At 41.3% G+C, this 26,222-nt stretch overlaps 1 protein-coding gene across 1 annotated transcript; it reads left to right on the plus strand.

Annotated features, from left to right (window-relative positions):
• Window positions 1–6,368: 6,368 nt before the first annotated feature.
• On the plus strand, window positions 6,369–20,891 carry LOC128734432 (V-type proton ATPase 16 kDa proteolipid subunit c). Its single transcript, XM_053828633.1, has 3 exons — window positions 6,369–6,661; window positions 17,596–17,785; window positions 18,527–20,891. The coding sequence occupies exons 1-3, from the start codon at window positions 6,583–6,585 to the stop codon at window positions 18,729–18,731; spliced, it is 474 nt and encodes a 157-aa protein (XP_053684608.1). The 5' UTR covers window positions 6,369–6,582; the 3' UTR covers window positions 18,732–20,891.
• Window positions 20,892–26,222: the final 5,331 nt, after the last annotated feature.

The raw sequence follows: 26,222 nt of genomic DNA on the forward strand, positions 1-26,222 counted from the left end.
CGTATTTTTTCTTCCGAGGGGCTCTTGAATATAGTTCATTCAAGTGTTGAAAATAATTTAGAGAATAGAATAGAAAATATTAAAATTAATTGAATGGAACACAATTGCATCATATCGTTTTCCGATCCCTTATGAACTTGACCCTCCTATTTTTAGCATCACGGTGAAACAGTTAAAAAAGCCAATATATATTAACATTGTAGCATGAAATTCAGCTATTTACTTGTTAAACAATCTAGAACTAAATTTCAACAATGAAAAGATTAGGTTCCACTTTGATTCTGTATTTAATATAAGCGTATATTTTTATAAACCTTTCTGCAACGATTTCGACAAAAACAATCGATATATCCTGTAGGGAATGTACCGAGTTAGATGAATCAACGTAAAAATAAATCTGATGAAACTGAATTATTTGCTTCAGTGTAACTGAAAGTCTCTCGCTTGTGTTGCGAGAATTCATCGTACGAACGATGAGGGAAACAGAGAGAAATCAAGAAATCGTTCAATATGAGACTTACGCATACTGGGGCATGTTATATTATGCTCTAAGCAAAAAGTCAGTTTTTGGACGAACGTAGACTTTATCGGTTGTTGTTGCTCTGTCGTCCGAAAGGTTCGGTTAACAGTGACTAACACTGACGGATACTACATTGGCGCAAAAGGAAAATGCTCCCAAAGAGTGAGTATAGTTTCTGGTTAAATTATTCAGTGAATAATTGGTGGCGTCTGGCAAACGCCTGTTTGAAACGGAACGAAAGACGTTTGTGCGCGTCTGTTTGGTTTGTGTACGCATGCTTCGTGCGCCTCTGAGAAGGCAGAATAATTTAATGAAATACGCTGGTATGCGTAGATTGAACGCCTCTGGGAGGGCTATTAAAAACGCTCGTGTGCGTTTGAATCGCTTGAGTGCGATATCTCCCCTGAGCGGGACTTATAGTAATTCGCTTGGGCGCGTCTTACTTTATTGAAATACGTTGGTATGCGTATATTGAACGCCTCTGGGAGGGCTGTTGAAAAACGCTCGTGTGCGTTTGAATCGCTTGAGTGCGATATCTCCCCTGAGCGGGACTTATAGTAATTCGCTTGGGCGCGTCTTACTTTATTGAAATACGTTGGTATGCGTATATTGAACGCCTCTGGGAGGGCTGTTGAAAATCGCTCGTGTGCGTTTGAATCGCTTGTGTGCGATAGCTCCATTGAGAGGAACTTTCTTGGTTGTGTGCGTGTTTTTGCCAGTTTTTTCTGAGTATCGAAATGAAAAGGACGAAATACAGTGTAATTTAGATATTGGCAACTAAAGCTTGATTTTCACAACACATTGTGGCATGAGTTTGAAGCGAAAACGATGATATCGAAAATAGGAATGGAAATGGTGATAAAGGAAATGAAAATTATAATGGAATGTTGAAAATGATTATGATAATTATGAAAATGAAGGAGATGATGAATATGGTAATGATGGTAATAACGAAAATTGTAATGGAAACGAAAATGTCGCAAATGATTATGGAAATGACGGAAATGATAATGACGAGAATAAAGTTGATTCATCTAACTCGGTACATTCCCTACATATCCCTCGGTTTTGACATCTCAGCCCAATTAACGAAAGTCTTTCACTAAACGGGCTAAGAGCTTAGTGCAATTAGCGAAAGTTGACTGTATCGTATATTCGTTGCACAATTTGTTGCTCACTATGGCACCCAAGCAGCACCTTTTTTACATCTAAACTTTAAAATATTTGAATCTGGCAGCTCTGCCAATTTTTAACCCCGGTCTACCACTCGTGAAATTCCTTTGTAGTTCTTTATGCAAAAATAAAGCTTTGTGACGATAAATCTTTACGTTTAATTTTCAATAATATCGATACGAATATTTGAACTCCTTTATAGATCGATACTCGCATTTAAAACATTTTTTTTGTAAGTAATTTGATAAAAATCTTTAAAGATATTACACTTTCATACTGAAGAAAGTATCGCAAAAAATTTAATTTTCTTCGCAGATATTTTTCTAAAAGTACTTCTGTTTAGAAACCATTGTATCTTTTAACGTTGACAAAGGATAATCAAGAATGGCATCGATGCGACATGTGCATATATGATGTATGTTTAACCCGAAATTAATAATATGTTGGCCGAATCATTTGAACTGAGCACAGAACCCAAACATCTTATGCCAGTTTCGCCAAATTAGTTCCCGACTCTCGTACATAGACGAATTCGCCAATATGTTAATATTGGTGGTAATAATAACACAGAGAACAGATTAACAGGCTCGAAGGAAGTAACCGATTTTGTGTGTGTAAAATCTGTCGGCAGCGCCCTCCAGAAATACTTTGCCAAACGCATCAAAAAATATCCATGTACCTTTATCAATATTTCTTTGTGCTGGATTTACATAGCAGCGATGGCAGCGACATCAAGATTTAGTTTGCCACTTACTGCTCGAGGGGTGCTCTATTGAAGGATTACTCGTAGATTACATAAAAACCTTTTACACACTTTTTGTCAATTACATGGTAGTCTGTTCTCTGTGATAATAATATGCATGGGGTCCTTTTGAATATGATTGCCATTTTTATCTAAGCTCCCCAAGAGTAGTCGTAGATCGGAGGATTAGTGGTACAGTTTAGAAATTGCATGGGTTCGAAACTTGCCCGAGCCAAAAATAAAAACAAACAAAAAAACGTAAAGATTAATAACGAATTGGCGACAGAAATTGATATTTATTTTCGAAGATGACGGTTGATATCGATATTTTGGTAAAGATCTTTATAAAGTAAACCTTAATTTTCTATTAAGTGTGTAGAAATTTCTTTTAGAAATGGTAACGATCGCCATCGATTTTCTCTATTAGTGTCTTTAAAGCTGACATATCGGAAAATGAAGAGACATGAAGAAATGGTTGCCCGGGGCATTGTCAAACTAAACAAATTAACATAAGTTTGACGTGATCGGCACAATAAGGCACACAATAAACAAAATTAAGGTGCATAGTGTGTTCTATGAACTTGTTTTTTTGATTTGACGAAAATAAACGATTAAAAAATATTTCAAACATGCGCTTATGTTGCTTATGAGGTAGATTACCATATAGTTACTATATATATAGTTCGGCGGATAGAAAATCGGGAGCCAAATAAACGTCAAAAGCGGAGCCAAAAGCTTTTCAAAATTCAAAATGCAGGAGTTATGTTAAAAAAATACACTTTATTTTCATAGAACTAGTCATTTTCAACACCCGCCAGCAGAGGTGGCATAAACCGCAGCGCAGACCAAAAGACACACATTCTTAAACAACACAACACTCGCCATGCGGTGTGTGTTCGCCCACAAATTCCATTCAGTGTCTCTTTTGCTAAACACGCTCTTTCGTGTTTTACGCGCACCAAGAAAAGGCAGCCGCAAACGCAGAGTGATAAATTTGCTGCGTGCTTTACCACACCAAGAGCCGCACTCTGCGCGGCTGGATTGTACACCCTGCGCTGGGTCAGTTGAAGTGGTGTGATTGAAAAAAAGCATTTTTACTGTTGTGGTGCCTGATCCGTACTAACTTAACATAGACCATATTAGTTGTTCAGTGCAGCGTGTATTTTCACTTTTAAAAGGGCAGAAAATTTGTAAATACAAAACAATTTTTTTGCGCAATTCCGCACGGAGTGTGGCAAAGGGCAGCACCAAGTGCTGTTTGTCACTCACTGGGCGATTTTCACCGAGTGCTGTTGTTCGCTCCCACTCCGCTTTCGCTCGTACGCTGTGTGCATATTAGCTGTAGAGGTGTGTTGCCGAATCGCTCTGTGCGACAAGGCATAATATTGGAACATTGGGCGCATAGTGTGAGCGAATGACAGCCCTGCCCGCCAGTGATTATTTTTCGTAAAAACCTGCACATTTCACCATAATTTCAAATTTAATTTCATAAATCAGGGATGCCAATTCGCCTGGTTTTCTATCCGCCGAACTATATATATAGTAGAGTGACTATATACAGAGTGGCGACAATGTCAAAATTGGAATGATAATTATCTGTCAGTGTCATTCCAATCGAGCAGACAACCTATCCAACGCGTATGCAGGAAAGAGAAAGAAAAACCTAGGATAAATTGCATTGCATACATTTGGGATGACTTGGCGCCACTCTGTATATAGTCACTCTAATATATAGTAACTATCCAGCTTTCCACGAGCGATAATGGCTGATATTGAGCACAAGTGGGCACAATCTTTTGACATTCCTTGGAGGAGCGTCGAGCTCGGCCTGACGGAGTTACTATGGATACATTCATGATTGTTTGTTGTTCGAGTGTAAAAATGTAAACATTGTTTAATTTTTCAGATCAGCTGAAGTGGAACATAACTAAACGGATTCAAACTTTTATAGTGGTTTGTGGCCATAATTTGCTGAAGGCACTGGTTCAGAATACTTTTTCACAATCGTGCGAATAAAAAATTCGAAACATTACACATTAACGCAAACCTTAACTTCATGTTGGACAGCGTCTCGACTTGATAAGAAACTTTCCATTGCGTATTTGGACATTCTCCCTAAAATTTGCGAAAACTGCAAAGCCACAATCCATAAAACTTGTCCGTTCAATTATGTTCCCCTTTAGCTGATCTGCAAAATTGAACAATGTTTACATTTTTACATTCGAACAACAAACAATCATGAATGTATCCATAGTAACTCCGTCAGGCCGAGCTCGACGCTCCTCCAAGTAATGTCAAAAGATTGTGCCCACTTGTGCTCAATATCAGCCATTATCGCTCGTGGAAAGCTGAATAGATTACCTAGAGTGACTATATACAGAGTGGCGACAAGTCATCCCAAAGGTATGCAATGCGGTTTTTTCAAGGCTTTTCTTTCTCTTTCCTGCATACGCGTTGGATAGGTCGTCTGCTCGATTGGAATGACACTGACAGATAATTATCATTCCAATTTTGACATTGTCGCCACTCTGTATATAGTCACTCTAAGATTACCATAGCTGCTGAGCAAGAGGAAACGTATAGGGTGTTTGCAGAGTGCATTTGTATTGGAGATCTGTTGGGCAGGCAAAAGTGACAGCTCCATATTAAACACACGGGCTGGGAAGAGCATAATTTTTTAAATGATTTATTTTCTTCATTTAAAACAGAAATTACAAATTGCTTCATACATATGGCAAGGTAATATATCTGTTTATTAAATAAAAAAATTATTTTCAACAAATAAGCTAAGACGCGGTAGCAATGATCAAATATGTAACTATGACCTAAGTTAGCGGGATAAAATTAAACAAATATCAATAGCCAGCAGTTGGTTTCGGCTAAGAAAGCAATTTATTATGCTAAAACCAATTTCATATTCCGTTACTTTCAACTTGGCCAATGCCGCATATTGCTACAAAAAACAGTATATTTGGGACACCGATTTAACGCGAATTCATCGAAATCAGCATATATTTCAGGGAATATTTGTCGGTTACTTTGACTATTAGTTGCTTTAAAATGATAAATAATTTTAGAAAAAATGATAATTTTATCCAGCGCGTTTTTGCTGCATCGAATAGGAAAATATGCAATGTATGCCCAATAAATGTCTTGCATGTGTGTGTAGCAAAAGCCCTATTGTTTTTTGCTTTTTTTCTTGATTTCCCCGGTCAACTAGTTAATTGTGTATAACGCTTGATAAGTTTTTAACCTTTCGTTAGTCGCGCTAACTTCGATTTGTAGGCCTGCTAAAACCTAACAGAATTCACTCGAATACTAATGCCACTTGGTGAAAAACTTATGAAACTTTTTCCACCGTTTGAAAGATCTTGGTCTGCGAATCAAGTATAAACAGTAATTTTCTTAATTGCCGATCCCGATCCCGAGATATACCGAGATGAAGTTAACGGTTCACAGGCGTTGTACAAAATACAACCACATACAACAGCGCGAGTAACGGAGGGTTAATGGTGAAATTAATGGTAATCAGAGGTGGTCAGTAATGTAATCAAAGGTAACTTTTGGTAAACATTCCTGTTGGAGTCCCCTTGAAAAAATGCATTCAACCTGATGGTTTCTTGATCTTTGCTTTCGGCTTGCAGACGGCACCTGTATTAATAATTTTCTTGCTGTGATTTTCTGTGAAGCATTCATAGTAATTTCCGCCAATCAGCAACGAGCTTCTATCTGGGTTGCACAGTTTGCCACACTGGTCATGTGACCGCAGTCGTGTGAACTTCACTACCACACACTCCGAAATTTGCTATCCGTACACGTCAGGTGAATCAACACTACTGAGCGCATTTACTACGGTTACCGTAAATTCAGCGCAGCAGCATCGCATACATCAGTAAATGCTTACTAGTGACGAAACAGTGTAGGCCACCATATTTGCTAGTCTCCGCCAGCAAGTCGATTCGACTCATTCAGTTTTGTACAGTGAGTGTGTCGAGTAAGTCATCTTTCTCCGAGACCTCTCGCTCTCCTTGGTGAAGCACCAGAACCAGCAGCCTTCAGCAGTACCAGAAGCTAGAAGTTCCAGCGGGACAAACTCTACAACACTCATCATCCTAGTGCAACCCGCAGCCCACAGACAGAATCAAAGATGGCCCTTGGAGAGGAAAATCCCGTCTATTCTCCGTTCTTCGGAGTCATGGGAGCAGCTGCTGCTATCATCTTCAGCGGTAAGTCATCCAGCCCTATTCGATTTTTATTTCACTTGTCACGGGGGCTAGATTACAGCACTTTTCCCGTGGTCATGTGCTACCTCGGGTGGTCGTGCGAAACGTAAGAAGATGATTCTGAAGATATTTGAAAATTGAAGGTCATCGGTTTTTGATAGCAGTTGCCCTAGCATTGAGGGGAATTTATCAAAAAACCCAAGAGAAATTTTTCTTGTTTCAGGCTGAAATCGCCTACTTTTCCTTCGTTGCTCGTCCAAGGTGGTGTTCGTGGAAAGATGCGAAAACTGACAAGAGATGAACGATTTTGGATGTATGCGTGAATGTAGTCGAGAGTTGTGGCCACAGTAGCCGATGTTGATTATTATTGATTTTGGGACCAAGGATTGGATATTGATTGATAATTATGCACTGGTAAATGCTCCGTGGCATGTGGTTAGACTGTCGGTGGGCGGAATAAAGTTTTCCAGCGTCCGTTTCGGGCGTAGACTACGCCCAATTCTTCCGGTCACGGGACCTCTCATGTGGGGGGATTTTCAATGACAAGTGTTTTAATGTGTTTATAACGTTTCTGGTCCCGTGACCCGGTATCGAATGCCTCTTTTGTGGTAATTTTCCGATGGGAATTGTTGAGATTCAGAAAATTACTTTTTGATCAACTAATCGAAGGGACGTTTTTACGCGGTTTCCCTCGGCTCACATGATATCGATTTTTACGGTTTGAGTGATCCTGCTCATATAGTTTTGTTCCGCAGGATTGCTCTCAAGCGGAGAGCAGAAGCAAAGTTTCGCAAGAGAAATTTATCGATTTTCTGCACTTTTTCTAAAGAAAACATACGGTCAATTTGCGACCAATAAAGTAAGATATTGATGGCTTGTCAATGTTTCTTGCTTTAATGATTGCAGTAAAAATGGTTTCAGTTTGAAGATATCTAATTGCTGCCACCATTCCATTCCATATAAAATGCAAGTGGCAAAAAAGAGTCATGTGACGTCATTGTAACGTTCGTCAGTCTCTTGTCAACCGTTTTCTTATCGAAGGTCTTCTGTGCTGGCTCGATTAATGTGTGTGCGTTAGATTCGATGGAAGCGGGCAGGTGCCCATCCTACTGGTATGCGTGATTTGATTAAGTTCATGTGACAGACCACAAGATCAGAGCCGCCAGTTACGCAAATGGAATGCAGCTACGTTCTCCGTGAAGAAGTTACCAGTCAACACGATATTGCAATAATTATAATTGAATATATTATAATACATATCCTGTTGTTGCATTACATGTTTGAATCAAATGTTTTCTGTCAGAAAACCGGCGGGTATCTTATTTGTTTATATGAGGTGAATTCATGCGGAACGTAATTTTTGGCTTTATATTTGATTCATTAAATAAATATGTTTAATAAAACATAGAACAAGTTTCAAGAACATAAATCTATTTAATTATTAAGGTTACAAATGCCGCTGGAGGCCATACAATTGAAACTTTCGACATTGGTTTTCTTAGCCGATTAGCGCCAAATTATTAGTAGTCCCTAATTTAGAAAATTCTTATAACGAATGCATCTACATTAATAAAATGAAACCTTCACTTTGTGTTAACATTTTACAGTTTATGTAAGTACATATCAAGTTCATTTATTGTAACATTTCACATAGTGCCGCATTACACTGCGGCCGTTATCTAAATTTTTCTCGCTGCGATCTTCAGTACTATTCCAAGCATGCCTACTAAACTTTGTTGCAAATCTGGCATCTCCTGTTTACTTTCTCAAATAACTGAGCAGTAGTAGTACATTCGTTTAAAGTGGCGATCGTAGTATGCAACTCATACTAACCAACTACTGAGTCTTCGCTGGATTACTCGCAACTGGTTAAAATATTGCTGCACTTGGTTCATGTTCTGCTACTATTACTGCTTTACTATGAGCTATTATAAATAATTCAATGCTTAGTCATTGCACACTTATGTCTTCTACTGTAGCCCACAATTCCCACAGCATGAAGTGTTTTACTGCTGGAGGATAATAACAGCGTAGCTGCAAGTACGTTGCAGACGATGTTCGTCACTTGTTATTTCTAGGAGCATTTTGCACCTTTACTCATTTTGTTGACAGTTATTTGCTCACGAACATTGTGTTGCTGAATGCTAATTTAATGTGGCGATGGGTAATCTATTCGCCAAATGCTGCTGCTTGCTGGATTTTTTTGGTCACCTGACTATAGGCTCCGTTATATATTCAACCAACACACTGAATTGAGTTGGCTAACTTTGCTGATGATGGTGATGATGATCATGTGTCACGAGTTTCCTAATGATGAGCTGTACTTTTCACCTGTAATTTATGGTCGGCTGGTGGTGAGGCCGTGAGGGTGTGTGTTATCTTCTCGACTTGATATCGATCATGTGATTGCATTAAGCGCTTTACGACCCTGCAGGTATCACATGCAGAAATACGCCGATTCTAAACAATTTTTTTGAATACTAAATTGTTTTTTATTGCACTGTAAAATTTTAACATAAATTCAATATTGATAAATTGTATTTGAATACACGTGAACAACGTTAACTAGGTGACTTCCTAGAGAGAATGTTTGAACTCGATGAAATCAGAACTATTATTGTAATATTATCAGCCAAATAAGCGTGAAAGCCTATGCAGGTGACTGTGTCATGACAGTCGATGTTTCCTGATTGGTGTACGTCTTGCTGGGTGCGTGCCTAATTAAGTAATATTATGATGTTACAGTAAACAGTTTTTTACGTTTAAGACCATGATGGTCGAAAAGCTAATGTGAGGTATATAGGCTGCTAAGGCAGAACAGTTTAGATACCGACACGAGAAGTTTCCTTATTGATGGCAATGTCGAAAAAGAAAAAGAAAATTACCCCCTATACCAGCTACCTTCCTGAGAGACGTAGTCCTACATAAAAAAAAAACAAACTGTAATAGACATAACTGCGCAGAAGAGTGATGCAACAAGTCGCATAAACGATGAGATAAAAAGCTAAAGATGATGCAAAAGTTAGTTTTAAAATATTCAAGGGATAAACCATCCCTTTCACTGAAAAAATGCGTACGGGGTAATGGCAAGGACTAAAGTGGGTAGGGACCATTGAAAAAATGAACTGCGTTTTATGATTTTAAATAGTGTTGAAAATGAACAAACAGTAAAGTGCCTGTATATTCACAGTGATTTGTAGGCCTAAGTACAAGTTAGATTAAACTTCCCGTTTGGTTGTTGAATGCAATAGACGTTTCTATAACTCAACTCAACCAGCGATGGTTGAGATTAAACAAGTATCGACTGTATTTTGTCAGTGCTCACGTGGTTCAAGAGTTATGTAATATCGGCGAGTCATGAGGGCCCAGGTAGGGTCCTTGGGTTCGAAACCGGCATTACAGCTCTCAAATTTCTTTTATCTCAATAATCCCAGATGCCTTGAGCTGCATTTAATCTTTTAATGTCAAAAGAAAGTTATTTTCAGGGGGATTCCAGTGGGAATTTTACTGCAGTCCTTGTCCTTGTGCACGACGCACGTTCTCGTCCAGTGCAAAACTGACGAAGTTCGCCTGCTTCAAAAGCGTTGTCTCATCTCTCGAAACTGTTACTATTATTTCCACCGTTATCGAGGACTAAATGCGTGGAATTTCCTAACTCAAGAACGTAGTTGTCAGGAACAACCATCTGGTAGCAAAACTCGACGACAAGGTCAATGCTGCAACCTCGATGCGGGTACCTGATCGCGATCGTTCTTCAAAACGTCACCGCGGTGACTCGGAGACTCCCAATAAACCGGTTACCGGCACTAGACCTGTCGAGAACCACGAAAAGCTTGTGACCGACTTCCCGCCTAAGTTATTCTGGGTGTATCGCGGTTCCACCCCACCGTGACTTCTGACGTCGTAGAGAGATTTGTACGAGACGGTCTACAAATTGTTGAAGATGCCATTCGTGTTGTTCCACAGGTGAAAAGGGAGACCGACCTTCTATCGCTCAACTTCGTTTCGTTCCAAGTTGGCCTTCGTCTAGCGTACGAAACTGCGGCTTGAACTCTGATGCTTGCCCACAAGGGACTGTATTTAGGTAATTGGATGATTCGCCATGATCGGTTGGACCTCGCGCTAACTGTGGTTCGGGCTCATCATCGGTCACTCCAATGGGGCTTACTTCTGCAGTTCTTTTAGGACACCCATGGACTTCGGGCCTAGTGCACACCTCTGCAGTAGGCGGGATATAATTGGCGAAACACCGACAAAACACTCCTGTCACCCCAAAGCTATCGCCATCTTCAGACTGAAGACTTCAGTAGACCGTATATCTCATCAAATGACGTGACACTGGGACGCACCGTTGTTAGTATCAAGGATCCTCCCGACTCTCTCACCGTAGTCGTGCCACCGCTGCCAGCATTCATCACTCGTCACGGTCCTACATGTGGGCGTGCGAAACAGGGCTTCCAAAACACTCCATGGCAAGTACATATTTGCTAACTCCCATTCACCCACTGACCGTACTCCTAGTACTACGCAACTTGATGATCCATCGTTAGTCTCTATAGAGCGAAACCTTACTAACCGACGGCACACCGACTACTGGACTTCGGATATACTACCAGAACGTTCGTGGACTACGGACCAAAATTGACAACTTGTTTCTTACGACCACCGAATGTGTGCTGTCTCCAGAAATTTAATCAACTATGCTGATTCGACGCCAATTTGTGATAGACTTGAGTAGCTAGATGGGTTTAAATTTTAGCCCCTCCTCGCTGCATTAGCTTAAGCGCTATCTACCTACCACCCAACCGTAGATCTGATTTTATTCCAATTGAAAATCATATTAGTTCAATCCATTCAATGGGGTCGATCCCGGTTAGCATTCTCAACCCCGCAGAAGTCACGAATAACCCAAGTTGTTTAAGTGACTAATTAAACAAAAAAAATCAATCGGTTCCATTGTTACACGCTTAAATGGCAGTGGTATCGCGATTATTCTCGGAGACTATACTCAGTCCGGTATAGTGTGGAAACGTGTGGATGATGGTACTCCTGCTGTTGATTTTCTACAGTTTAACTTATCTGCAGCATATTCCATGCTGTTTGAAACGTTTGAAGCGAGTGAACCACTGCTTTCGCTCGACTTACCACCTAGCGCTTGAAGTTTCTGTCAGTCTAATAGAGCCGGTACAATTCGTGGGTATCCGCGTTTAGACGTTCCGCGTTTAGATTGCCGCAGAGCTGATTTTAAGTCATTGAGCGTTGCCGTTTCTCAAATTTACTGGCAGTTTCTGGAGTCCTCCCCGGCTGTCAGTGATGCCCTGGAATATTTCAACTAGGTTATTATATCCTTACCGAAGACCAGCTCGAAAACATTTTTCGGACAATCAGCATCTCCGGCAGTTAATAAGACAGCGCTCCTTGGCTCTGCGAAAATACTGGAAACTGCGATGTCCAATTTCCAGACAGCACTTCCGTACCGAAAATATAACCGATACCTCTACAAGTAGTAAAAAAGCAAAGTAAAGCCTAGGTGCTACATTCCGTTATCGAAACTTGACGTTCTGTTTTTCTGTTTCTGTTTCTTTGCTTAAAACTTTCAACGTAGTTGCATAACACTACTGCTTCGAGTGCTGAGGCTGATGCGATGATACCGTGCAAGCACCATATTCAAAACAGTGCTTAATTCTAAACAGTTGCAAATTTTTCATAAATAATGACAAAACTCTGGCTATTTAAACCATTTTAATAATATGAAACCATCAGATGTAGTGATTAAATTGTTTAAATAGCTAGAATTTTGTCACTATTTATGAAAAATTTGCAACTGTTCCGAATTAGGCACTGTTTTGAATATGGTGCTTGCACGGTACACCGATCTGAAAGCGGCTTTTGACCGAGTTGATTACGGAATTCTTTTAGCAAAACTCAAAAAACTAAATATCTCATCTGCTCTCGAGGAATGGTTCCGATTTTATCTGAAGAACCGTACTCTTTGTGTGCAAATCGAATTGCAACTTTCGGCACAGTTTACAAATACCTCAGGAGTACCGCAAGGCAGGAACTTAGGACCACTGCTCTTTACATTGTTTTTTAACAGTATATCGCTACTACTTTCGGATGGTTGCCGAAAGCTCTATGCAGATGACGTAAAAGTATTCAAAGTCTTTCGAAATAGCCTGGACTGCAGTGAGCTCCAGCAGGTTGACGTTTTTCATAACTGGTGTTTGCGACAGTATGCCTTAGATTCATCGTCCCGGTGCAATTATATGGATGTACCACAAAATTACTAGTTAGCTTCAATTATGCTTAAGATTGATCAAATAATCAAGTGTACACACTATTCAAAAATATTTTACTTTGCTACGTCACAACCACAGACAAACAGACATAACACTCGTTTTCCATAAAACCGTCATTTCAAATTTGGGCTTAGTTGGGAATGTCTCCGTTTTGGTCAAAGTGGCGCTTTTTGACGAAAGAAGGGGAATTCCCCATAAAAAATACTTGCTACTTCGAGGGACACCCATATTGCTATTTGATATTTGGGAATGTCGATCATAGATGGTGCTAGTGTTCAGGCTAAATGTGAGGTACGATAATTTTTGTTGATTTTTCTTCCAAGAGTTATGTCTGTTTGTCTGTGTCACAACTTTTCATGCACTCCCACAAGGTATCTGAACAATCTTAGCCAAATTAAAGCAAATTTGTAATTGTGTGGTACATTGATATTGTGCCGGGATGATGAATCTAAGCATACTGTCGATAATTGTAAGTGGTGCGAACCACATAATTGTCCTAGCGTTATAAAACATCAGCACTCAGTCCAGGTTTGCGCCCTATATCACATCTTTTGAGATAATTTCATATCTATAATAAGAAATCATTCAATTTCTTGCCACAGTGACTGAAACCGAGTTCTCAAGTTTTTTACACCAGATAAATCTGACACATCTGGCCTGTACATGTAGACCCATTTAGCCTGAAAAGAATATTTCGGAACTTACATTTTTCAGTGGAACAATTTTTCATGCTCCAGCTGGGGTTCGTCATACTAAAATTCACTTCGTCATAAGCAAGATTTCTTTCGTTTATCATGGACAAACAGCAATTATTTACAAAAATCTATGGACGTATTCTTTGAGCCGTGTCCAAGAGCTACCCAACTACTATAAAAAGTAGAAATAGTTTGAATCACAGCTCAAAATTTACAGTAGTTACTCTTCGTCATTTTTTTTTTTGTATGGGCTTATCACTTGACCATAACATTATCGATCTATTGTAATGTTGCCCGGGTGTATGCTGTATTCTGCACTGCATTTGTGTGGTTTATCCTTATTGAGTAAACGATAAGCTTATATTTTTTATGCATGCTTACTCTTCGTCATACTCAAGCTTCTCTTCATCATACTCAAAACTGGTAGAAAAACCAAGAGGACTTTTGAAAAATAGTAATTTTCTAACATAATCTTTTCCTCGATAGAGAAGGGACAATCCATAAATATCAATAGCAGGTTGGTTTGACTGTAATTTGCATCTAAATTGGTTATAATGCTGGTTTCTTGTCGATATGTCTGGAAATCACAAATATCTCCGGAAAATGGCGGATTGATTGGGTCGGTCGGAGGCTTAGGGTTGGTAAGGGAATGTAAGCGGGATAGCAGATCCGGTTTGATGCCGAAGGACCACTCTACAATGATTACGGGTAATAATAGAAGGTCTTAGGTAGCAGATGGGAAAATTAGGTCAATCCGTGTCGTGTGTTCGAGTCTCGGTTGGGTGGTGCCGCTGGATAGTCGGTCCGATTTTCGCACTGGCCCCGTGGCTGTCCTGTGCTCTGATGGCCGGCCACTGGGTCTGTCAATGAGGAAGGGTCGAGTCTTAGAGCAACGTTTAAGCCCACAGCTTTACTGCACTAGCTCTTTGGTCCAGAGGGTTGGAAGGCGGGTGCGTTTCTATATTTTAAAGCTTCTGACGACTACTGCGAACGTCCAGCTTGTGCTGCGCTCAATTTACTCTGTATCTTGGGACAGTGCGTAAATGCTGGGGGGATGAAAGATTAAATTTGCCCTGATAAGTTGATAACCACTAATGCTCCAAAATTTGTCTTTTCTATCAGTTCATTTCTGGTTGTTTGTATTGGAAAATTGACAGCGGGCGCGCGGTTGAGGATCGATGTGAGGCGGGGCTGACGAATCCTCCACTTCACTATATTGCATTTTACTACTCAAGCAGTACAAAAAGTCCAAAGCACATTTACAAATTCGATCTATCATATTTCTTCTCATCATGATCATTATCATCATCGTTATATTTAAAATATGACATTCCGGCATTTGGCAGAGAGATCTTAGAGTCAGTTCGTGGAGTACGCGCAGAGTCCGCCTGCGGGCATAGGCGTTGTCGGCTATGCTTGGGGCTCTACCTGTGTTTTAGTCGGCGACATTGCCTGTCTCGTCAGGTAGAACTGATGTTTGAGGTCTCCCTACTGTATTGACATCACAAAAGGGCCCAGCGCAGAGTTTTATACGCTATTAAGCGAGCAGTTGGATAACCCGAAAAAAAAAGGAAAACGGAAAACAGTTTAACAGAATCAAGAACACAAACTATTGCTTTCCTGTTAATTTACAGAAATTAAAGATTTAATATTGAAGACCAACCGTTCCCGCACGTTAAAGGTATTTTACCAATTCGATCCCATTTTATCAGCAGCGCATCTTTTCACTACACTTCCAATGAATCGCAAAAATGCGCATCCATACAGAATTATATTATAACCGAACACTACAGCTGTAGCTGTAGCGCACTTTTCCAACACAGATATCAATTTCACCTAGGTTTAATTGTCTTGCCGTAAAGAATTTGCGTTCTGTTTGCACAAAGAACGTCTGTCGTTTGTTCTGGCACAGTTCCCTAACACAGACATCCAATTGGACTAGGTTTAATCGTGTTCGTAAAATTTTTTTTTGCACGGGAGGGCTTTATCACTCTTTCTGGCGTATTTCCCAAGCACAGACATCAAATTGGTTTGCGCAAAGAATCTTCAACCTGTTGGGGAAACTATGATGGCGTCTTTTTCAACCATTCGATCGAAGCGAGGATTTCTAGGTGGACTGGATAGTGTTCCATTATTTCCAATCTTTCAATAGCGCACACCTAAAAATCGATAGTTTTGTTTATTGGTGTGGATCCGAGAAGAGTTTACGATCGATTGGCGCAAAAATATTGAATATCGATCGGAAAATAGCTAAGCTATTGACGCTCAAAATCTTTAGCTTTTTTGGAAAGACCCCAAACCTTGCCGTAAGACAAGAATTTCCTTTCTTTTAATATATATATATAGTTTCTGTTTTGGGAGATCTGTTTGGTACTAGGCGCTGGTGATGCTAATCACAAAAATAAAGCCCAAAAACATTTGAAAATACATTGGATTACATTGCAGGCCGAAAGTGATTGGTGATTTTCTATCCACGATATGTGATCCATAGAACTGATTCTATGTACTTTTATAGTTTTGTCAACTGAGTCGCTGGCTACCTAGCCAGGCTAGCCATCAGACAGATCATTGCCAGAAAAGGTTCGCAACAGGATATATGTAGCGTCTAAGGAACTAATTTATTAGAAGCGAGTCCTGAACTAACAGAAAAAATAATAGAATCAGCAACAAATTGTCTCGATCGCTCGGAAATGCTGTTACAAAATATTATTTAAATCCTTCAACTTCCCATATGCGTGAAGCTTGGGAGTGGATGGTCAGGTCCGTCAAAGCATCACTTATGTCCCTGTCATCTTTAAAACCGTCCAAGAACGAAGCGTTTTGCATCAAGCAAACGGAAACTCGGGCATCTGTCATTAGAGGCGAACGTATGAACCACTTCACTATGCTCAGCTAATTTTTTAGGTATGGTACGGAAGGGTATTTTCAGAAGGTTTCTAAATTCAGCCTATTTGCCTTTTCTTTCGCCAATAAAAATACTTTGCCGGCATAGAATTTCAATATGTTATAACTATCTTCTCAAGACTGTAAGAAGTAATCTACTATTTTTTATTCAAAGAACGTCAAAACCACCTGTTCTTCCACTAGAACTAGGCTATAGGCCGAAAAAATAGATACCATCGTTTAATGGGCTGAAAATATCCTCCCGTGACCTACAAATCACTTACACGATTGTGAGGAACGGACGGCTCGAGCTGATACCTGAAACACTTTACTCCTAATTACATTTAATAATCCTGCCTGCGAGGGATAAAAATTACACTAGCAATTAGATTACAGGTAGTACGGTTAGTAAGTATCGCAACCGTGAGTCACACTTTTGTGGTTCATTTGAACTTTAGTTGCTAATTTTGAATATCACATAATGATTGATTAAATTATAAATGAGTAACAATTTCATAAATATAATTGGCGGGTAAAGTTAACATGACCCATGATTGTGTACTGACTGTAACCGAAATACGCGTGTCTGTAAAAGGAGCGTAATATTTTTAATAGTCGAATCAAATGGAAAATTTTCCCTATTCCTGATAATCTGGCAGCATAGCCATAAGTTCATCATGTGATTTATCACCTGCATATGATGTGTGAACGCAAACCGTAAGAAAAGCCTTGAGTTTACCATGTTTTACCTTCACTATTAAGTAAACAATTCCATAGAATGAAGTTGAACTCAATTCTCATAGAGACAAGTGTAAATGATTTACAACTGACCAGCAATCGAAACACAATTAAAGGCATTCAGCATTTATCGCACGTCCAGCGGCAATGGTTGTTGATTCCCGATAAGAGAGTGTTTGAATCATTTCGTTGCTGAACAACACTTATCATTCTTCGTCAGTGGGAAAGTGCATGTGATCGACGCTATTCAATCTTTTGACGCACTTGATGAGTAAAAATGACTTATCTAAACAATGTTTTTTTTCTCTTTCTTTTCTTCTAGCCCTCGGAGCCGCCTATGGTACGGCGAAATCCGGCACAGGTATTGCCGCCATGTCGGTAATGAGACCTGAGCTGATCATGAAGTCCATCATTCCCGTTGTCATGGCGGGTATCATTGCCATCTACGGTCTGGTCGTCGCTGTACTTATTGCCGGTTCGCTGGAGGAGCCATCGAAATACACACTATACAAGTAATTATCCTAGCACAACACTACCCAACCAGCCATCCCACCCATCGTTTTACTTTTGCTATAATTACCTATCTGTTCTGTGCTGTTTCTGTTATACGAAAATACGAAACACAGGCACGTCGATAAACAAAACTAGTGCATTTGCATTTGCATTCGCCAACGGGCGCGTCGCGTGTTCTTCCGAGCGATAGTGCATCTTCCCTTCCGAGAGTCGAGAAACAGATGGTGACGTATTTGACGTTGTCGTAGTTCGATAGGAACGAAAGAAAAATACGGGAGTCTGCGCAAATTGAGGGCTAGTGCTTCTCTCGGGAGTTGGGTTTTTCGCTATTCTTATTAGATAGGAGAAAAACCTACATATGATTTGGTGTCCACCGACGGGCACTGCCATAATTGATGTGCAATATTTGAATCCTCAATAAGCAATGGAATTCAAAGCTTTCCTATTGTTTTCTAGGTGATCGGTTAGGTTCGTCGGCTCAGTAAAATTCTAAACTTTGTAAATTCGGCATATTTTGAAAATAGGCGGAGACTAATTTAGTTTGTTATTTTCCTTGGGCAAAAATCAGGGTTACCTAGGCAAAATGCTTTTTCGAAAAAGTCCTCAAATCAAATTTTTAGCTACAGATAACAGAAACAATACAGAACGATGATGTGATTGAGATTAGGTTTTTCAACAATGAAAAAATTACTGTGACGCATTTCTCACTTGTTTTTGTTTTTATTTCTCCTAACCAACAGGGGCTTCATCCACCTTGGCGCTGGTCTAGCAGTAGGATTCTCCGGTCTAGCCGCCGGTTTCGCCATCGGCATCGTCGGTGATGCCGGTGTCCGTGGTACTGCCCAGCAGCCGAGACTGTTCGTCGGTATGATTCTGATCCTCATTTTCGCCGAAGTCTTGGGTCTGTACGGTTTGATCGTCGCCATCTATCTGTACACGAAATAAGCGGTTACCGAAGAAGGAGAAGCAGAAGAAGATGAAGGGAAGGGAAGCACAGCGATGGTTCACTGCTTATCGTCATCTGCAATCACCACCATCCACCACCGCAATCATCAACATCGATCGTCACCAGTAACAAAGAAAGTAAGAGAGAAAGAGAATCGTACAGTTGCACACAACATCAGCAGTCTATTCGTTACGATTCGCTACGCGCGAGAAGCGAACATTTACCACTTTTTCTAGCAAGCAAAGCCCAAAGTCGCCAATAATATACCCTAGAACAGAACAGAACAGAACAGTATCACTTTACGAACAAAGCAGAAACATCAGATACCCACATACTTCCGGAACTAAAACAAAAGACTATGTATTTATGTAAAATATTGTATTTAATTGTAACCCTAACTTATGTAATGTAAATTGTTGCCCACATCAAGAAAAGGATAAAACATTTAAAGCAGCTAGTGCCGTTTATAGGTTATTTGAAAAGTTTTAGAGAGCTAAGCGTTAGTAACTGACTGTACAAAGCCTATTACTGTGCTATTAATCTAGATAATGTCAATGCACCCTCACGTTTATCGCCCATATTGGACGAAGTGATGCAGTTCTGTATGACTTCAATATAACCTGTAAATTGGTTGCTAATTTCAACGATGATTTTTTCTGTACATTTGTTTTTTCGGTTGTTCTGCAACGATAATTATGATTTGATTAGACCCTGCTTCGTTTGAGATCTTGCAAGCAGGGTCTTTTACTCGGAAAGTTGATTAATAGCAATCAAAAGTACATTTAGCTACGAAAGTTGTACAAGGTTGAGTCTGTGATATAAGCTTCCATCACAAATTGCTAGTACTACAGTTGAATAAACACACGATACACAAGAAGGCGAAACTGTTGTTCTCTTAAACTCAACCGATTGTTATCCGCCAAGGGGAACAAGTTTCGCGCGCTCAAATTTTCCTGCTGAATTCACATCAAGTGTTTTGTTTTATGTCCCGGAACAAGCTATAGAGTATATTATTGAGCCAGACTAATAACATCCAACTTCGAAAAATTGTTGAATTTCCAGCAGTCTATTGTTTGCGTTCGTTACACACATAACAGTTAAAATTCATCAATTAAAAAGCGAAGTAGTTTAGTAGGGAACAAAAATGCCATCATAAAATCTGTTCTTAAACGTTAGCTTAAATGTTCGTCAAAAAAAACCGTCGCGTAGACTGAGCTAGAAAAAAAAATACAACTGTGTTTTACCATGTACCCTGGGTACCTGTACTGAAAAGACTCGAAAACCATCATCAGAATTGGAAGGCCCAAGCGCCAATGAATCGAACAAAACCAAGCAACTATTGGTCACCTAAGTCGCGTAAACATCTGGAGCTGTTAAATTGCAAAACAATTCGAAAACAAAAGACATAAAAGACACACACACCGATACAAAACGATAAACACACATATGATATGGCACGATGATGAACTCTTTACCATCTCCGTTCATCAATCGCAACCTTAAAAGAAAAGAACCGCAAATGCTGGCAAAAATAGTTTCAACCGCACACACCGCAACCACAGACCATCAAAGCCCGCCAATTCCTGTGCTCGGTCCGATTCGTTTAGATGCTGAAACGAGGAGGCTGGGTTACACGAAAAAGCGCCTCTGAGCTGTGGACGATTAAAACATTGAAACCTTCGGTGAAGTGTTCCGTTCCGCCACGCCGGAGTTCTGTAAAAATTTACCATCTATTTACTCCGGTGTCTGGAGTCGACTCTTTATCGCGAGTTGCAATTATTTCTCCCGATGCATTTGCTGGGGGACCGCGTGAATGTAATCAACGTGAGCTAATCGTAATTATTGTTGGAGAAGAATTCCATAGTAACCAACATCACCACCACCAACCCATGGAAAAAAGAACATCTATTATACCAATCAACCAACCAACCAACCGACGCAGAAACAAACAGAATGCAAACTGGATAACTATTTGCCAACCGACATCTTGAATATCCCTGTTTTGTTGTGAGGAAGCTTTAGGATCTTAAAATCTTATCGATAAGTTGAACGATATAAACAAACAAACAAAAACAAAACCACAGAAAAACACTAAGTGAACAAAATCTACCGAAATGACATTTGAACATAACATCTGAAATTCAATAAATTTAACTGAAAATAAATCGGTGCGTTTATGGTTTATTTGCCCTCCATTGGGAGGTAATAGTTGGGAAAGAAAACTCTATTTACGACCACTGCTAATGCACACCTAATAATAATTCCTCTCCACTGTATTCGATCCTGAGCTATTCGTCGCATATTCGTTGAGCGAGCACATTGGGCTCCTTTTTTCCTGGTGCCGGTGGAGTTCTTGAAGAGAAGGGATTTCACTGTACAGTCGTCCGGCATCCTTGCGACGTGCCCGATACACACCGTACTTCCAACTTTCGCCAGGTGTACGATGTGAATCTCTTCAAGTAGTGCCTGCAGCTTGCGGTTCATACGCCAAAAATAGTCCGTAGAAGTACGTAGAAGAATAACTGGTCTGATTAGCGTTTTGTACATCGGCGTATGCTTCTTGACCAAAGTGCCTTACGGAGCGAAGAGTAGGCCCGACTTCTAGCTTCGAAGAGAATCTCTCGTTGTTACTTAGGTCTTTTTAAAAAGTTTCACGAGAAATGCATGTAGCACATCACTCGCTTCAGAATAGCTTTTTCCTAAACGGCACAAGCCCGTCATATACTGTCCTACGAATTCTCTTGCTATTGGGAGTAGACGACGTAAGAAAATCTGGGAGAGCTCTTTGTGCGTAATGCCGTGGTATTTATCGTGAAACGATCGTCCTTTTTGTAGATGGTACTAACCACACCTTATATATGCTCTTCCGGTAGTTTTTCCTCCTCTCAAATCCTGGAAATTATCCAGTGAAGTGCCGTTGCTTGCTATTTGCGTAGAGTTCTGCCTAGAGTCGGTCATTTCCGGCGCTCTATTATTCTTCAGCTGATCGATTGCTCACCGAATCTCTTCGTGATCGGGAGTCGGGACGCTGATACGTCTCTTTCTGTTATATATCCATTGAGACGCTCATCGAAGAAATGTGATAGAAAAATAATATGCAAGCTCTGAAATTCTTCTTCTTCTTCTTCATCATAGAGCCGGGGTGGCTCGTGCTATTTCAAGCTCTCGTCTCCATTCAACTCGGTCTTGGGCCACTCGTCGCCAATTTCCTAGTCGTCTCAGTAGTCGCAAATCGCTTTCGACCTGGTCGAGCCATTGTGCACGTTGGGCCCCCCTGTTCCTAGTGCCGGTGGGGTAGTTGAAGAGGACTATTTTCGTCGAACTGTCGTCCGGCATCCTTACGACGTGTCTGGCCCATCGTAGCCTGCTAACTTTCGCTAGATGTACGATGGGAGTCTCCCCAAGCAGTGCCTGTAGCTCGTGATTCATACGCCTCCGCCACTCTCCGCTTTCAGTTTGTACTCCACCAAATATCGTCCGTAGCACTTTCCGCTCGAACACGGCAAGGGCGCGTATGTCCTCCGTGAGCAACGTCACGGCTTCAAGTCCATAAAGAACTACAGGTCTAATAAGGGTTTCGTACATTGTTAGCTTCGTGCGGCGGCGTACGCTTCCTGATCGTAGCGTTTTACGAAGGGCAAATTAGGCCCGATTACCCGCTTGGATGCGCCGCGTTCACTAGCGATCCCAAATATACGAACTCCTCTACCACTTCTAGTTCGTCGCCGTCAACGGTTACCGTCCGTGGGAGACGCGCGTTTGTTTCCTTTGAGCCTCTTGCTTTCATGTATTTGGTCTTCGACGCATTTGTTTTTAGCCCAATTCTCCTTGCTATGATATCAAAGTCATCTGAAAAGCCTAGAAGTTGGCTACCCTTGGTAAAAATCGTGCCTGTCGTTTCGATGCCCGCTCGTCGGATCACTCCCTCAAGAGCGATGTTGAACAGCATGCAGGATTATCCGTCACCTTGTCTCAACCCTCGCCACGTCTCGAAGGGACTCGAGAGTGTCCCAGTGATGTGATGCGTGGGCACGTTGTACTCCCGACATTTCTGTAAGATCTGTCGGATACTAAAAATTTGATCAGAAGTTGTGCGAGCCCAATGAAGCCCGCCTGATAATTCCCTACGAAACCTAGTGCTATCGGCGACAACAGGCGTAACAGGATCTGGTAATACTGCGATAGTTGCAGCAGTCTAGTCGATCACCCTTTTTGTAGATGGGACAAACCACTCCTTCCATCCATTCCTCCGGAAGCTTTTCCTCGTCCCAAATCCTCGAAATAACCCAGTGTAGAGCCTTTGCTAGCGTTTCTCCGCCATGTTTATAAAGCTCTGCCGGTAGGCGGCCCTTCCCAGCGGCTTTATTGGTCTTCAGCAGCCCGATTTCTCGTTTGACTTCTTGGAGATCAGGTGCTAGGACCTATCTTCCATAGGCGCTCCTAGGTCAATTTCCGTTCCGCCTCCTTCTGCGACTTCGCCATTGAGGTGTTCATCGAAGAACTGATTCCATCTGTCGACCATCTCGCGCTCGTTTGTGATTAGATTCCCTCCCTCGTCCCTACACATGTCAGGTTTCGGTGTGTAGCCCTTCTGTGTTTGGTTCACCTTCTTATAAAACTTGCACGTGTCATAAGCTCGGAAAAGTTGCTCTAATTCTTCACGATCTCTGTCCTCCTTTTGGCACTTTTTCCTCCTCAGGATCGTGGTCAATTAGTTCCTAGCTCGTCGGTATTTGGTCAGGTTCTCTCTAGTGCCAATACTTAGATAATTTTTCCAAGCAGTTTTTTCCCCTCCACCGCTTGTTGGCATTCCCCATCAAACCAATCATTTTGTGTACTTCGAGGGTTAATATCTAGTGCCGCGGTAGCGGCCTCTCCGATGACCGAGCGTATTCTGCCCCAACCGTCTTCAAGGTTTGAAGCACCTAACTCCTCGGAAGAAGGCAGTGCCTCATTCAGTACTCGCGCGTAGTCCTCGGCAGCTTGCGGGTTATCTAGCTGCCTGATGTTCAGCCGAGGAGGGCGGCTTTGACGTGTCCGGTATACGGTGGGCAGCTGCGAGCGTACATGTACTGCTACTAGGCAATGGTCAGAATCAATATCCGCACCCCATCGGGAGCGTACGTTCGTGATGTTAGAGAAAAACTGGCCCTCTATGAGAACGTGGTCAATTTGGTTCATTGTACGTTGGTCAGGTGATCTCCAGATGGCTTTGTGGATATCCTTGGACGGGAAAAAGGTGCTTCGGATCGCTCTGAAATTAAGTCTGTCAGATTAGGCTCAGAAAAACCCAAAAAAAAAAATTATTCCAATTTTAGCTCAGAAGCCAAGCAGCAATTTGAGTTTTATTGCACGCTTGTGATGGTATTTAAAACAAATTTCGGTCATGAAAACCATCAAAGAGTCCAATAAAACCGCCAATGTTACTTGGGAATCGCTTTAAACCCTTTTTAAAGGCCAAAAAAAGGAAATGATTACGATTGAATTCGAGTACGATTCGAATTGCGAATAGTAGATCGTACGGCGGCAAGAAAATCTAATCTATCGTGGCGACCATAAGGCGGAGCGTAGCGACGGTTTTCTATATTAGAAACAACTGGAGCGTATCATTACGTGCAGGCCCATCAATAACTTTCTTTGCGTGTTTAGGATAAAGGCCACAATCGTTAACTCGAAACACTACCTCGTACCTAGTATGTAAGACTCGCGCTCAAACCAAATATTCACGTTGCGATAGATCCTTGACAAATTTCGACAATTCCAATTGCATCGGTATTTGTGTATGGCTTCAAGATAGCATAAGACTTAGTCAAGTGAAATGAGTTTTGGCGAATTATGTTTGAACATGCTTTTCCAAACAAAACTAATTAGAATAATACGTGCTACTTATTTGTGTCAACCGTAGACCTGAGGAAGTGTCGAATACGCATCGCTGGGAGGATTGGACTTATCAAAAGCTCTTTGTATAATAAACTTTGCTGTGACCAACACTGCAGAACTGCGGTGGTAATAGATGGAGATACTTTGGAAGTAGTTGAAATCGTCTAATTTAGTAACATAACCTAATTTAGGGCCCTATTCTCACAGTCAATTCACCGTATTTTTTGAGTACAATTGGCGATTCTGAGAGTCAGTCACCTAGGTGACTCCGCTCACCTGGGTAACTGTACAAATAGCGACATGTGACGGATGTGACAACGATGTGAGCCGAGAAGTAAAAATCCGGATAGGGACTGCAAATATGACCTCCTACCGATTACGTAGCCAGCGGAGGACTTGTAGCTTGCAACGTTGCACGCTCATTCTCCAAGGGGTATCTACGTTTACGAAGCGTAAAGTTCACGCACGACCGACGGGCTCTGGTTGTGTTTGAACGTAAGATCTTGCGATCAATTCTTTTTTTTTGTATGCCAGAAGGACATTAGGATCAAAAGCCACTGTAACAGTCTTAATGATCGTCTTTCGTGGCCGGCCCCGATAGCGATCAGTTCTTAGAAGAAGCAGCGTGGCACAGGTGCCATTGGTGTAGCTAGAGGGAGTGCCTAGGGGACCAGGTCCCCTCCAGAAATTTGCACCATTGGAATTTGAAAACCGGAAACAAATCAGTGTATGTGTTCTCAAAAATAATTCTCTTCCTATGCCGAAATTGTAAGAGAAGGGGGAACGGAGTTAACCAGGGAGTGCCCATGGAAGATACTAATGTCCTAGCACCTGATCTCCAATTAGATCAAACGAGAAATTAGGATACTGAAGACCAATAAAGATAATGCAAGAACACGGTTTTCCGCATAAACTGACGGGACTGATCAGAATTACATTGGATCGAGTTTGCGTTTCGTACGCATCTCAGGGACATTCTCGAGTCCCTTCGAGATGCAGTGAGTGTTGAGACAAGGTGACCGCTTATCCTGCATGCTGTTCAACGTCGCTCTTGAGGAAGTGCGGGTATCAGGTATCGAAACGAGAGGCACAATTTTTACCAAGGGTAACCAACTCCTTGCCACCACCGTACGAAGCTGACAATGTACAAAACCATTATAAGATCGTTAGTTCTTTACGGAGTTGAAGCCGAGATGCTACTCATGGAGGACATACGCGCCCTTGCCGTGTTCGAGCGCAAGGTGCTGCGGATGATATTTGGCGGAGTACAAACTGAAAGCGGACAATAGTGAAGGCGTATGAATCACGAGCTACAGGCACTGCTTGGAGAGATTTCCATCGTACATCTGACGAAAGGTGGTCCAGACACGTCGTGTAAGAATGACGGACGACAATGCGATGAAAATAGTTATCTTCACCAACCCCACCGGCACCAGGTTCACTTTCGATCAAGTCGAAAGTGATTTGCATTTTGAGACGACTGGGAAATTGGCGACGAGTGGCCCATGATCGAGTTGAATGGAGATGACTTGTTGAAACAGCACTAGCAAGTTCTATGATTTCGATTTCGACGGTGCAACAAACGGGGAAGAGGTGCCAGCCCCAACGAT

This window comes from Sabethes cyaneus, chromosome 2, assembly GCF_943734655.1.
Source record: "Sabethes cyaneus chromosome 2, idSabCyanKW18_F2, whole genome shotgun sequence".
Taxonomy (NCBI): domain Eukaryota; kingdom Metazoa; phylum Arthropoda; class Insecta; order Diptera; family Culicidae; genus Sabethes; species Sabethes cyaneus.